This window comes from Oreochromis aureus, linkage group 15, assembly GCF_013358895.1.
Source record: "Oreochromis aureus strain Israel breed Guangdong linkage group 15, ZZ_aureus, whole genome shotgun sequence".
In the NCBI taxonomy this organism is placed as follows: Eukaryota; Metazoa; Chordata; class Actinopteri; order Cichliformes; family Cichlidae; genus Oreochromis; species Oreochromis aureus.
The window spans coordinates 29,072,892-29,087,928 of record NC_052956.1 but is presented as its reverse complement, the minus strand read 5'-3'; the positions used below and the strand labels follow the sequence as shown (position 1 = coordinate 29,087,928).

Sequence of the window (15,037 nt, the reverse complement as noted above, 5' to 3'; positions counted from 1 at the left end):
GTGTTTCATAATCGCCTTGGCTATGTTAATCATCATGCTCTTCAGGAGTCGTCATGACATGGGGAACACAGATGAGAAATTAAAATGGAGTCACAGGGGAAGCAAAACAAGACACCTGAACATGGAAACACAAGACTTTGACAATAAAACACGAAACGGTGAACCTATATAATACAATATGAAGCAGAGTGAAGTTTGGAAACATGACACTTTTTATTTCAATACGTAAATTAAAGCAAAACAAAACAAAACAAACCCTCAAACCACATTTAAATGACTGGCAATACAATGTAAAAACAGCTGTTTGTTTTTTTTTTTTAAAACAAATTACTGCCATCTCCGGGAAGATTAAAATCACTCCATAAAAAAACCCAAGCAAAGAGAAGAGGAAAAGAACAGATAAAATCAAAGTCAGCTGTCCAGCCACTCCAAGTCTTCCCCTTCACCACCATAAGATTTCCGAGTTACTCCGTAGTCCCATAAAAGCTCCTCACCAACTGTGATGTCCTTCAAGGCGATGAAAAGTATTGTCTCCTGAGGTCCTGCAGGGAAGTTCATTGTAAACTTCTGGGGCTTGATGTTGGGATTTTTCCGGGAATGGTTCATTCGCCTTCCATAGGTTTCAATGTCGGGATGACAGGCACAGGGGAATGCAGTGGCATCGATGCACATACCTCGGTCACACTCGTCCCTGAAGAAGAACAGATACCCCGACTGGGGCCTCCGTTTCCCTTCTGCTTCACTGATGTATGTCCCGTGGTAATCGCACACGATATCCCCTTTGTGGAAAGGCATAAGTGCGATCACACCTGTAAGTTGAAAGAGACCATCGGTCATGACAGGGCTCTTAGAAACGTTCACTTGCAATTTAAAGACCGTGTAGTTTAAATGATGTGTGCATTTTACCTTTGCCCTTCCGTTCCCCGAAGTCTTGCAAAGCCAGGCCCTTCCACTTCTGCTCTGCAATCGAAGACATGAGGGACTCGTTGTCTTGTATACTGGGCTGCGGAGCAACCCAGGCCTGCAAGATGGCATTGACAGTGGGCTTGTTGGTGTGCCATTTCTCCTTGTCCAAAGCCATCTGCACACGTGCAGGCTGAGGTGGGTTACCTCTTCTGCCAACTGACTGACCTAAACGAAGTGGTCACAAAGCGAGGTACAAGAAATAATGCAAGTGATTATTGCGGCTTAAAAATGAAAAATCAACCATATGCATTTTAGTCAATCACATATTTGTACCTTAAAATATTCCTTATATTTATAATTGAGCTATCTGTGTATATTTTGGTGTATAACACTGAGTGGGTTGTACTTACATGTATTGTATTATTTAATTAGTTCAGTCTGTTACTGCTATTGTGTCTACACAAGTGTAACCCACATAATTTTCTTGGAGATTATTGAAGTATTTTCATTCTGAAATACATGCAAAACAAACAAAGCAATTCAACAGAAGAGGCTCCATTAACATGACATGCCCAGGCCTTACCGAGAATGTACCCAACTCTTTTCTTCAGCTGAATATCAAAAAAAGTGTACCTGGCCTGTCCTGGTGTCTGTAGTCCTCCTACTGAGCTTGATGCTGACTCAGCCATAGCATCCTCAGGTTCAGTGCTCAGGTATCTGTGGTTTTTAATGCATGTACATGAATTAGAGAGCCAAGAGAGATGAAAAAGCCGAAGTACAAGGTTTTCTCTGTCAGATCAAAGAAACAAATCTTTCTTAATATGCTGTTGATCCATTTATGTCCAGCACTCACCTCGCTCTCAGGCGTTTTACATCTAATGATGGGTTGGACAGTGGGACCCCACATTCTCCTAGGAAGAACTTGCCCCTGTCATCGCTGCCAGCAACTTGATTTTGCAAGGACACTGCACGGATGTTCCTAAAATAGCAGTCCAACAACTCCAGAGAATAAAGGAATCAATGTTAAATATCTCATAAAATCAATTCACAAGGTACCTATAGAGTAAGAAGACAGTCGATGCCGAGAATGAATGACTTACTTGTTCTTCCTGGCTGGTTATCATCAAGTTACCACTGAATGCTGTGGAACTCAGCTCAGCACCATCAGTTACTGCTTTCCGCGCCATCCACTCCTCTACCTGTGTATGTGTGTGTGGGGGGAAAAAAGGTGTTGGAGCTTAAAGAAATACAGACTTACATCAGCTGTAATTTCACTTATCGTGCACTTTTATTGTTGGCGGCGCACTTACAGAAAGTTGTTGAACAGCATTTGCTGTCAGTCCATGCTGTAAAATCAGGATGGCCTCGCAGTACTGTCTGAAGGTAGTCATTGCAAATGTGGGAATGGAATCACCGCCTGAAAGTCTTGCATGGAAATAGTCGATGTCCTTCATGGCCACGGCAAGAATTTTCTTCTTATCAGGCCTATTGCAAATGTGACAGAGGTAAGACATTATTGAAAGTGTGTATGTGTCATCCAATATGTGGAAGTGGCAATAAGGTCATCATACCTCGCTGTTGGCACGACTGTCGGGCATGCTTGGGGACTGTTCGTGATGAGAAATCCACGTGATTGAAGGCGAGTGCAGAGTTTAATGCAAGCTTCTTCATCCTTGCAGTACTCCTGGAGCTCTGTGAAGTTCCAGACTCTACCTTCATTACCAAACAGCTTCTGTGAGTCAATGGCTCTGGAAGCTTCTTCCTCACGTTCCTGTGGTGTGCAGTCTTTCAGGCAAACTTTTCTCAGGTGTGTTTGAATGCAATTTTGAGGCTTTTTGCAAAGCAGGCAATACACAAAATTTGTCTCCATCTTGTTTACACTGTAAATACAAAGAGTGAGAGGCAGAGAGTGAGTGAGAAAAACTCTGCATATCAATTTAGTATCTTTTGACAGTATGAGAAAACAAACAAACAACAACAAGAATACATCCACACAGAAACTTTGTTTCCATCCCCCCCTTCCCCCTAAAAAAAAAATAAAACTTCAAGAAAAAAGTTTTAAAAAAAGTTTTAAAGTTTAAAAATGAGGAGAATGGCACATGCAAGTTTTACATGTTCAACCACTTAAAAGCCCAACAAACAGTACTTACATTAAAACTGAACAGTTGTCTTCTGTTCTCGTCCTTCTCTCTCTCAGTCAGTGTCCTGCGGAAACACAGTGGCAATAACCACAGCATAACACAAGTTGGCTACTTTTATATCTTTGTAGCTGTATGCTACCCCACCCCCTTTTGCCTACTTAATGACAAAACAAAAGGCCCAGTTTTACCACCTACTGAACAACCCACTGAACGACTCACTGAACGACGCATTGACCCAAACAGTGAACTGAATTTGTTGGTGAAAACTGTTTTTCATGTTAATTTAGGAGCTGTTAAAACTAACTGGTCCGTTCTCCCAAAGTTTATTTTGTTCTTCTCGACATAGAGTTTTCAGTGGGAGAATTTTTCCATTGTGACTTTTAATAGTAAAGTAACGGGGCTGTGGGTGCACACAACAGGACAGTTGGAGAAAAAATAAACACACAAACAAAAGAAAAGAAGAGATCCACCATGTATCTGTCAAAAATCACCTTCTTCCTTTCAGGCCATATGCCTTAACTAGCTGTCAGCTTTCCAAATCGACATCTCTAAATGCTCTCATCACACTCACCAAAGATGAGCTTTCATTTTGTGATGGTGGCCAAAGTGCCCTTTTCTTGAGGCATTTTTTTAAAATGTGTGTGTCCATGTGGAGTCCTCTCTGTGCCCTCAACAATAGCTGTGTGAGGCTGCTACCGGCAGTGATTCCCTCAGCAGCTGGATCAAAAAGAGCACATGTAAGAACAACACATGTCCCAGTTGTTCCATTGTGTAGTGATTCAAGTATAAAAACAATGCTTTCATGTCACTTAGTTTAGTATGTCTGGTTCACAACTCATTCACGCTGGGAAACAGACAGTGAGAAACTGGTGAATGTCTCCCAGGAGACGGAAGCTCACACAGGAAGACTTGACCCCAGACTGGGGGAGATTCACACAGGTGATAGAGAGTTTTTCTGTTTAGAGCCAAGGTGTGAACTGCAACTGTAAAAGCCTTTTGTTCTGTGACTGTGAATAAAAGGGACCGGAACTGTTCATTGTCAGTATGTCTGTGAAGGTTCTCAGTCATTGAGGTCATTGTAGTCAAAGGAATTTGCAAAGAAAAGCATCTGGACTTCTTTAAGTTGCTTGAAGACGTTTCACCTCTCATCCGAGAAGCTTCTTCAGTTCTAAGGTCAAATGTCCCAGATTTAAACCCAGTGTGAGTATCCCCCCAAGCAGGGACAAAGGACCCCCTGGTGATCCTCTAATCACATGCGCCAAGGTGTGAAAGCAGGTGTGGGACCTAATCAGCCAGGGTTTCGGGTGAGCTCATTGTGAAACCTGGCCCCACCTTGTCATGTGAATTCCTGAGTTCAGATGGCCCAGGATGTGAGTGGGCGTTAAGGCGTCTGGGGAGGGAACTCAAAACTGGATTATAGATGGCAGACAGTTGGTGTCGTAAACCACCGCCTCTGTTAAAAGATGGTCACTCACAGTGGACAGGGGTTGTGTCCCAATTCAGAGACCGCACGCTTGAAGTAAAGATGCTTTAATCACATGAGTCACACATGTGTCCACTGGACCATCTGGAACTCTTCTTGTTTAGCACTCGTAATAACACAAACACTAAATCCTCCTTCTCTTGTGCTGTTTTGTAGCAGTGTGTACACCTGAGACTGTCACCTGTCTGTCTGTCCTGCACTCTCTCTCTGTTTCTTTCTCTCTGATTGTGGAATAAAAGTATGAACATGTATTTATAAGTTACACTTGTGTTTGAATCCTGCAGCTTATCACATATTTGATTTCCATGTGTGACAACTGTCCAGAGTGAGGACAGACTGAGGGACCCACTGCTGCACATCATCTGTGAGGCTTTGCACCCCTGATGATCCACCAGGACAAACTCAGCAGTGTGTGAGGAAGAGGAGGAGGAAGAGCCAGCAGCAGCTGGCAGATGGAGAGAATAGACAGACTGTTCCCTGTTTGTGAAGGACTGCTAGGAAAGTTTAACATAACTAGTTGTCTGTCCTGAATCAGTCTTATCAGGTAATGTTCAAATAATGTTATCATCCCAGTGTTTTCAGTGTGGGAGAAAGTACACAGGGCCTTCAAGTTACACACTATGAAAGGCAGCAACAAGTTTAATATTCAGAAACCTAAAGTATGTATCAGCAGCAGAATGGAGCTAACAATAAATGTTTGTTTCAGTTCTATGAAGCTTTGAGTATTTTGGATTAGTAGCACTGCTGTGTTTGTTGCATCCTATTGCTGTAATTGTTTATATGCTTTATATATTCTGAGGTAAGTTGATCTTTAGTGTTACATCATATTCTATAAGGATGTTATGTGTTTGTAGACTTTCTGCCCAGTTTGACCCATTTAGCAGAAGTCAGCCTGTTTAAGCCTCTGAGATCTATTCTGTATGACTTAAAGCAGTTATGACATGGTCTGATTTTCTCACCCAATAAAGGAATATTTCATATATCAGTCTGATCTTCATTCTATCAGAAACAGTTATCACAGCTTGTACATTTTCTTTTTACACATATATGTAAGCATTGAGCCAAATTTAGTAATGCCAACATATTGAAAGAACAATGTTTGTCTCTTATATATAATACATCTACATATACACTGTCAGAGATACTTGTCTTTGAGTGAAGATTTAAGGTGATAGGAAATATAAATAACTGCTACTTGCATCTTTGACCCAGAGTTCAAGGTCATATACATATATATATATGTATAGTTCAAAATGTATTCTAAACCCTTTTTCCCTTTTTTTTTTTTACTCACTTTATGTGTATTCCACGATGTTATTTCTCTCTCCTACGGTGTCTGTTACAATTACTTAGGCAGGACCAATTATGCAAAGTATGCGATCACGTTATCTCGCGACTTCTAGGACAGCCAATAGTGATCGTCCTTACTTGGACGTTGACAAAACCATTTGGAACTGCTTTCTACTAATCGTAAACGAGCCGATGCTGAAAGTAATTGGGTTTTGGTTTTGTTTGTTTTTTTACTAAAGTTGACTCATTTATCCGGGTCGAAAAGTGGGAGTGACTGTGACTGCAGAGCTGGAAGAAATATCTCTCTATTTTAAACAACTATTTTCGTCTAGGCTGCTGCCGACTGACGCCAGACGACAGGATGCCTTCACTGACTCTTAGGGGAGTGACTGTGAATTTCCCTTTTTCTCCATACGAATCTCAGAAGGCATACATGAACAAAGTAATCGAATGTCTTCAGGAGGTAAGTATCGACTGTGATGTGTATGTCCGTTGATGGAAATAAGCTGTAAAGGGGCAAAATACCGAGTAGCCATGGCTATTGGGCTTTGGAGTTGACGTCAGCGCAGCGCCATGTTAGCAGGCCACGAATCAAAACAAACACTGTGGTGGACAGAAGTTTTGCAACGTACCATACTTAAAAGCAGCTCAAAAGAGCTGATGCTTTCCCTCCTTCGGCCCTTTTTTTGGTCTGCTAAAATGGCACCTCGCCAGTCACACCCCCTCCCGTGACATCACGCTCCAAAGCCCCATGAGGCCACCATGCTTACCATTTGCCAAACGGCAAGTCATCTGACGTCTGCTTGTCCAAAATGTGGCTTCACAGAATATAATGATGATGATGATGGGAAAAAAACATATGACAAAAGAGGCTTCACGTTATTGACCTGTCCTTAGAATTTCTGTAGAGTTTCTATGTAACACATAGCACTCTGCTGACTAGTCTTAGGTTTACCCTGCCTCTTGACAACTGACAAACAGCTCAAATACCCCCGATGTTTAATCAAGAACTGATTTTAACAGTTCTTGATTACAGAAGAAAAGTAATTAAAGAAAGAAAGTAATTTTTAAAAGACATTTTAAATCTGTCTTTTCATGTGTATGAATGATTACAATGTTTTTGAATCATAACATATTTACTCTGGCAGTGAAAGCTTAATGAACCTGAACCATCCTTATGTTAGGCTGCTGAGTACACAACCACATGTTTAGTGCAAAAATTGACTTAGGGTGTTTTTGCACTAAACATGTGGTTGTGTACTCTCTCTGATAGACTTTTTTTGTATTTCTCACCACACTACACATCTGGCCAAAGGTCAGTTTATGCAATTGCAAGGCGTATATCCACATATTCATCCACAAGTCACAAGAATTTCTACTTCTAGAGTGCTGGTCAGAATTTGATCAAACTTGCACACAATTGTCACCTAATGGATCTTGACGCACATGTTGCTGTTTTATTTATTTAGTTATTTTTCACCTTACCTTTTAACTGATTTGTGCAGATATCTGCCCTTTTCTGAACCTGATCTGCTAGGGATTTCTTTCTGCTAAAAGGAAGATCTTCCTCCACAATACCAAATGTTTGCTCATAAAAGCATAGTCTAATACATGGAAGTCTCTAATATTTTAATGTTGGTACCATCAGAATTTGGGTTTTTGGGTTTTCTCAGATTTTTAAAAAAAAAAAATTATTTCATGTATAACTTTACCTGTCTGTTTATTTCAGAAAGTCAATGGGGTTCTGGAGAGCCCCACAGGCACAGGTAAGACTTTGTGCCTGCTGTGCGCCACCCTGGCCTGGAGGGAGAACTTCAAGGACACCATGTCTACCTGTATGATGCCAGAGACGCTGGGCCAGGAGATGTTTCCAAACACACCTCTGTCTTCCTGGGGGACAGCTCACGGTGACAAACCAAGTATGTTTGTATCATCTGCAAATCAAGAGTCATTTTTAATTTTACTGGTCAAAGAAGAATAACAGATACATACATACATACATACATACATACATACACAAAAATGCAAAGGATATAAGCTACAAAGACATGCTGTGTGCTTACATTGCTATGCAAAAGAAAATGAGCTAGCACGGATTATATTATATTTTGATAAATGGTAAATTGACTGCTTCTTCTATAGTGCTTTTCTACTCTTTTTGAGCACTCAAACCACTTTATATTTTGTTAGGAAAATAGGATTTAACGATTTACTCAAACATGTAATGTTTCCAACCATACATGGAAATATTCTACATATTTCAAAACAGCATTTGTACTACTCTAACAAGGTTGGAAGTCAATATTTGGTAGGATGTCCTTCTTCTTCAACATAGTCTGAAGTCCTAGGCAACATTTGTTGTGATTCCTTTAACCAGTCTTAAGTAATAGTTCCTTCAGATTTTCAAAGCATGTTCTAAAGCTCTTCTTTGGATGTTTGCTACTCTTTGTTCCATCCCCTGTTAAGATGGGACTTGTTTTATTAGTTTTAATCTTTTAACTTTATGCATCAAGCAAAATTAAATTATATGCAACATTCTCTGACTGGAAGAAATTTGTTTAACATTTAAACCTATTTTCTGCACATTCCAGCACATAAAATAAAATATTTTTTTGTGTTTACACTCACTCTTTCAAATAGATGCAAGTAAAACACAGCAGAAAATAAATAAAATCAAAGACTAGCGGTCCTGTTGCTCTATTTTCACCTGTAAAGCAGGACTGGGGTAGGCGGAGGAGGTTTACCCTGGTGCAGGTGTGCCGCAGCGGTCAGTGGAAGAATCCAGCGAGTTTCTCTGTGAATTTCACATTACGTTGTAGTACACTCGGTGCTTGCTTGGAAGTTTAGGGTTTTTTCGCTGTAAAAAGAAGTTTTCTTCCCACGCTAACGGACACTAATGTTTTGTCACTTTTTATGGAATCAAACTCAAAATAAGGTCAGTACTTCCACGCTTTAAACGCTGCATGCTACACTCTGTCCCTTTTCGATATATTATGATCTGCAGACAGCTGTTGTCACGAACGTCGCACTCGCTTCGTCACTGTCATGAGGCGTTCTCGCAAAAAAATCACGGTTTTAGTAACGCAGTAACGCAGCGTTCCTACGTGAAAGTAACGGTAATCTAATTACCGTTTTTGCAATAGTAATCCCTTACATTACTCGTTACTTGAAAAAAGTAATCAGATTACAGTAACGCGTTACAAGTAACGCGTTACTGCCCATCTCTGGTTGGGAATGGGTTAAACCACATGTTTTTTAGATGGTATTGAATACTGGATCAACATCTGTATTCACAATTCCACCAGTTCTGACAAAATTCCCAACACCACTTTTTGAAATAGTCCTAAGCTATAAAGCCTTGATTTTGTTTTACAGATGACTGTACACACTTATGTTGTACTTCTGTCCTGACATCCTCCATACATAGTGACAATAATTTAAACCCGAACTTTGATATTTTGATTCGTCAGACCTGTTCTTTGTATTGTTCTCCTTCACCCATGTGTGCAGACATTTGGATGAAGCACACAAAGAAACTTCTCTAAGATAATGGTTTTCCCAATCTCTTCTTTACTCTGACTTTCATGCTTTATCCATCATTTATAGAGCCCACTTAACTGATTGTTGGTGTCTCTAACACTCTCTTCCACTGGTACAGTGGTGCTCCAGAACTGGTATATGTAGGTGTCCTCTGTCACATAAAACTTAAATAACAGTGCAGCTTTAATAGCATCATAAGAGTCAGACTGGTACCCAGCATAGGCCTCAAGGGCTTTGTCATCCCCATGTTTCAGCTATGCATTCAAATCATACAAAGAATGTTTGAGTTGTAGGAGGCCGCTCAGCTTGGTGTTCAGTGGCTCTTTGAGGTGGTAGCACAGCTAATAATAATAAAAATAATAATAATAATGGATTGCATTTATATAGCTGTACAATTCCACTATTCATTCACTCTCACATTCACACACTGGTGGAGGCACAGCTGCCCTGATACAGAAGTTTAGAATATGCATCATGTTGCAACTTTGGCATATTTATGGCTCAGCTGTTTAATCTGTTCAAACTGTATTGTCTCTGTTCTTTTGGATCATTGCATACATTCTCCAATTTCTTCAAAGACAGATTTGCGCATACACACTGTTAGTAAATCAGGCCCAATATCCCAGAAGTTTGACTTGATGGTATACTATGTTAAAAAGTGTTCAATTAAGTTTTTTTTAGCAACGTATAAAGCCCTAATTGTCTTTTCTTATTGTTGTCAAGCCTACTACACTGATGTCCCCAAGATCATATACGCAACGAGGACACATTCTCAGCTTACACAGGTTATTAATGAGTTAAAGAACACTTCATACAGGTAAGCATTTCTAACTTTTTGATCATGCGTCAGTGTCTGAATGACAGCTATTCACAATATAAAACAACATTTCTAATAGGTTTTGTGATCATGGTGTAATGAGGACACCAACCCCCTAGTGTTAGTATTTACTAGGGAGATACAAATTTTAATTACCAGGTTTACAGTATACATTTTAGTATAGCTGAATTTGATCTTGGAATGGTACAATAGCTACCGTTTTTGGGTTTTTTTGTTGTGTAATGAGTTCAGTTTCACAAAAATACACTCAGGCCTGATAACTGAAACCTAATAACAGAACATATCTGACAAAGTTTAACAGGCTAAAAGATCTCAAAAAGCAACACATTATACCACAATATAAGTCACAATTAACCAAATACTACTGGGGCTTTAAATGGTTATTACATAAGCTATAATCATTTTGAAGTCTTACTGACTGCAGCACCTTTTGTCTGTTCTGGTTTTGTTGGCTATTTATGGTAAACCTGTTCTCCATGTCTCTTTCGATTCAGCCCAAAGGTGTGTGTGCTGGGCTCAAGAGAGCAGTTGTGTATTAATCAGGACGTCATGTGTCAGAAGAGCAACCACGTCAAAGTAAGTTATAAAGGCAAGTGCGATAGAGTTATAAATGGGATGTTTTAACTGCTATGTCTAATGAATTGTCTTAATAACAAAACAGTGCATTTCTTCAAGCTCACTGCTGAAAAAAAAGGACAAAAATCTACTTCGAGTTTGACTACATTTAGAAAGAACAAAAATCAGTTGTGCCAACTGTACTCTATTGGACTTCCGCTCGGAATAGTAACTTCACTCTTGTTCTGGTCAACTGCCTAAAACAGTAGCATTACAAAAATCAGTTCTCCACCTGCTGCAGGTTCTGGTTGGTGTGGGCCTTCAGTGTGCATTAGATCTCAGGAACACAAGCACTACTATCGCCCGCTCTGCTTCAAGACAGTGGAGTTTTATTATATCTGAGAGCAAGATGAGATCCTCATTTTTGTCAAAGCAGCTCAATGAAACCAACGGCCACCACATCAGCCCCTTTACATGAATTCCAAATCCTGCTCCTCACATACAAGGTCTTACTTACAAGTAGAATGGGAGGCAGAGCCTTCAGTTTTCAGGCCCCTCTTTTGTGGAACCAGCTTCCAGTTTGGATTCAGGAGACAGATCAGGCTTAAAATCTTCCTCTTTTCTAAAGCGTATAGTGAGGGCTGGATCAGGTGACCCTGAATCCTCCCTTAGTTATGCTGCAATAGTTGTAGACTGCTTTTACATTTTAAATATTTACAACATTACATCATGCCAATTTTCTAATTTTGGTGGGCTCGGGCCATTTGCTAGTAGTTGTCTTTCTACTGCGTGCCAATAGTGCCTCTACCAACTTGTTATACTTGCTCAGTGTCAAAGAGGGAAAGCTATCCAGGGTAAATTTTCTCAGAGTTTAAATGACGCTACTCTTCCACATTGAAGTGAGCCAGATGAGGTGGTTTGGGCATCTTACAAGATCTCACCAGCATGCCCTCCCTTGTTTTAAATGCACTTTAGAACAACACGCAGCAACACTACACATGAGCGGGAGGAGGGAGGTATGGGGTCTTCACACACCCCCGTTCTCTACTAGCCATCGGGGCGGGGGGCTGGGAGGAGGTGTTGGCTGTCCGATTGGCCTCCCTGCTGCTGCGGAGCCTGGGCGGTCTGCTTGCCTCCACCCGGGGGAAAGGGTCACATCTCTTGGGTCTGGTGCCGTTTCCCCTCTCTGGGGCGAGGGTACCTGGACCCAGGGCATAGAGTATGTTTGGGAGTATGATTGTGTGTACATGTCTATGTATGTCTATCCCTACGTTGGGTGAGTGCTGAGTGTTTGTATATGTGTGCATGAGGGTGGGAAAGCATGTTTATGTCTGTGTGTGCCTGTTTGTCTGTGTCTATATGTCAGGTCGGGTCTTAGACTCCACCTCCCTGGGTACTCCCAGGCCCTCCAAGTGTGGAGGCCTATCTCCCCTCACCATATACATAGTTTTTCTGACTTCTGGAGTCAATTATCGTTGTGTAACCATATTTTTTTCTCATCTTTTGATTTATTATAAATTCAAGTAAAATCCTTTTATGTGTATGTAAGACTTTAGTTAATTTTTATATAATACTAATTCAAGAAAACAGTCTTTTCAATGCACTTTGTATTGCAAGATAAATATTAGAAAGAACACCCCACCAATCATACTGTTTTATATTCTGCACTCCAGATGGATTGAGTGCGTTAAAATATTAATTGTGTTAATTGTGAGGACTGCCTTAACGCGTTTAAGCCTGTTAACGCCAGATTAACGTGTGAACGCTGACAGCACTAATATATACCTACATTGGTTCTGACTTTGAAGTTTTTACTTGATTGCTAAACTCAAACTTTAAATTTCTGTGACAGGTTTGTTCCTGAAAACATGGCATCTTTAGGCAACACTGTTGGTAAGATCACAATATACAGTATTGAAATTGTTTGGTTTTGCTGTTTCTAAGGAGATTTTTTTTTCTTACTGACATCAGCAACACTGTTAATTTAATGCTCTGTTCTTCATGGTTATTTCATATTGCTTATTATCTTTTTCATTAAGTGATGACGTACCTGACCCCTGTTTCCGGGCCCAAACTACTCAGCATTTATTGAGGCTGTTGTGTTTTTAACACGTTTTAAGGCTTTTATCTTGTTCTATTCAATCTCAGCAAGCCCATTTAAGAAAAAAAAGTTAGCGTCCATCCTTCAGCTGTATGTTGTAATGTTTTTTTTAGAAATCTCTCGATCAGAACATGGCGTATTATGTTTAGGTGGAAACTAGTGAGCTAACTCTCTGCTACCTTTTAACTCTGTTAAATTTCATAAATTCTATTTTCACAGATGCCTGGATTTTAAACTTAATTGTTACCTTGGTTTTGATTCTGATACACCTTTGTAACCTGTGTTCTTTCCTCAGCCAACCTGAGTCGTCTGGTTCCTCATGGACTCTTAGTATTTTTCCCTTCCTTTCCTTCAATGGAAAAAGCACTGGAATTCTGGAGGGTAAGTGGAATTCAGCAGAATCACCTGTGGAAAACCATAAGGGTTTGGGGGCGCGGGGGGGGGGTTAGCTTTTCTAGTCACTTTTATGTTTATGTTTTGTTTTCTCTTCCTCCATGAATTATATTTTGTATTGTCTAGCAAATTAGAAATAAATTTAATGGAAATTTAATATACAGACAACTCTGCTATTGTTTCCAGTGGATGATGGGCCATGCAGACGAGCTTTTGCAACGGTCGTATAAGGATCGAATGGCCCGGAGCAATGGGCCAGACACCCTTCTCAAAGTCGACTTTGAGAAGTTTTGTGGACTTCTAACTATACCCTTACATTCACGTGGTCTGTCCAGCATTCTCCCTGGTAACCCTGTCCCGGGTAGTGGGAACTGTTCCTTTGATGTTCTATTACCAGGGGCCTTTTAAATCGCTCTTTGTGTGGCCCCTCAACCAGGACCAGTTTGCCATGGGTGGCCCTACCACGGGGCAAATAGCCCCCTCACAATTTAGCCTCTGGGATACCTGGGACATACAAACCCCTCCACCACGATAAGCTGGTGGGGCGGGGAGCCATCAGGGTGCATAAGGGTACAGTGTGCATATTTTAAAAAATAGCATGTAAAGATATCAAAATATAAATGTCCATCCATCCATTCGCTTCCGCTTATCCTTTTCAGGGTCGCGGGGGGCACTGGAGCCTATCCCAGCTGTCATAGGGCGAGAGGCGGGGTACACCCTGGACAGGTCGCCAGTCTGTCGCAGGGCCAACACACAAGGACAGACAACCATTCACACTCACATTCACACCTAGTGACAATTTGGATTATCCAATTAACCTATCCCCTCAAACTGCATGTCTTTGGATGGTGGGAGGAAGCCGGAGTACCCGGAGGGAACCCACGCAAACACGGGGAGAACATGCAAACTCCACACAGAAAGACCCCGGCCTGATGGTGGAATTGAACTCAGGACCTTCTTGCTGTGCGGCAACAGTGCTAACCACCGTGCCACCGTGAATGTAATAATTAAAAGTAAAAAGCCTTTTAACCTGTATGAACTAATTTCTTTCTTTCTTTCTTCCTTCCTTCCTTCTTTCTTAAATGAGGTACTCCGCAGTCAATTTAATCATTTATAACAATCTAAGATGTTACTGTATAAAGTAATTTCCTGCGTGTGTATATGTGTTATCGCCAGGCTAACGGACATGCAAACCGCATTGAGAAGTTAAAGCCCATGTTTGTTGAACCTACAGAGAAGGGCACCTTTAATGAAGTTAGTATTTATTTATTTTTTAGGTGTCTTATCACTCGGCTGTAAACCCCTCTTTAAACATTTCACATCTAAAGAAATATCCTAAGCTTTGGTTATAAAGCTTAGGATAACTTTATATAGTTATAAAAATCTAAAGACTTGGAAGAAATTGAGCTTCTTTCTGTCTATTCCTAGGTCATTGATGGTTATTACACCAAAGTCAATGATCCCCGATCCAAAGGAGGAGCCTTCTTTGGTGTGTGTCGAGGGAAGGTGAGGAGGCTGTCCATGGACTCTGCAAAAGTCCTACAATGTTTTCTGTTGTCATGTTTCAGCTCCAACTTTTGCTGTATAGTGTGGGTATACAGTTGCGATCAGAAGTTTACATACAATCATCATGATCATGAATGTTCGTACAAATCATCCATCTGTACCATACTTGATAGTTGGTGCAGTGTTGTTAGGTGTTAAGTCCTCACTTTTACTCGTCCAAACACACCTTGTAATTGTGGACAACAACTCGGTCATTGTTTTTCTTGGTCCAAAAAACTGTTCTC

General features: G+C 40.7%; 2 protein-coding genes and 1 long non-coding RNA gene across 3 annotated transcripts; 2 read left to right on the top strand and 1 right to left on the bottom strand.

Moving 5' to 3' along the window:
• Positions 1-65: 65 nt before the first annotated feature.
• Positions 66-3,269, bottom strand: LOC120433003. The gene is made up of 8 exons (XM_039598443.1): positions 3,057-3,269; positions 2,478-2,786; positions 2,217-2,391; positions 2,007-2,105; positions 1,760-1,905; positions 1,490-1,623; positions 907-1,131; positions 66-809 (listed from the first exon to the last, which is right to left on the bottom strand). Exons 2-8 carry the CDS (start codon positions 2,774-2,776, stop codon positions 412-414), a joined length of 1,476 nt encoding a protein of 491 aa, XP_039454377.1. The 5' UTR covers positions 2,777-2,786; positions 3,057-3,269; the 3' UTR covers positions 66-411.
• Positions 3,270-5,963: 2,694 nt separating this feature from the next.
• On the top strand, positions 5,964-11,231 carry LOC120433002 (regulator of telomere elongation helicase 1-like). The gene is made up of 5 exons (XM_039598442.1): positions 5,964-6,283; positions 7,550-7,739; positions 10,084-10,177; positions 10,693-10,774; positions 11,055-11,231. Exons 1-5 carry the CDS (start codon positions 6,182-6,184, stop codon positions 11,229-11,231), a joined length of 645 nt encoding a protein of 214 aa, XP_039454376.1. The 5' UTR covers positions 5,964-6,181.
• A 2,441-nt stretch (positions 11,232-13,672) lies between these two features.
• Positions 13,673-14,815, top strand: LOC120433131. The gene is made up of 3 exons (XR_005608342.1): positions 13,673-13,817; positions 14,424-14,501; positions 14,676-14,815. It is a non-coding gene; the product is annotated as an uncharacterized LOC120433131 (long non-coding RNA).
• The last annotated feature ends 222 nt before the right edge of the window (positions 14,816-15,037 follow it).

Coding starts and splice junctions, on each gene's coding strand:
- LOC120433003 (XM_039598443.1), bottom strand. CDS start 2,776: ATGGAGACAAATTTTGTGTATTGCCTGCTTTGCAAAAAGCCTCAAAAT. Junction 2,106..2,216: donor ATGCTGTTCAACAACTTTCT/GTAAGTGCGCCG, acceptor ACACATACACAG/GTAGAGGAGTGGATGGCGCG. Junction 1,624..1,759: donor GTAAAACGCCTGAGAGCGAG/GTGAGTGCTGGA, acceptor TAAAAACCACAG/ATACCTGAGCACTGAACCTG.
- LOC120433002 (XM_039598442.1), top strand. CDS start 6,182: ATGCCTTCACTGACTCTTAGGGGAGTGACTGTGAATTTCCCTTTTTCT. Junction 10,178..10,692: donor TTAAAGAACACTTCATACAG/GTAAGCATTTCT, acceptor CTTTCGATTCAG/CCCAAAGGTGTGTGTGCTGG. Junction 10,775..11,054: donor AGAAGAGCAACCACGTCAAA/GTAAGTTATAAA, acceptor CACCTGCTGCAG/GTTCTGGTTGGTGTGGGCCT.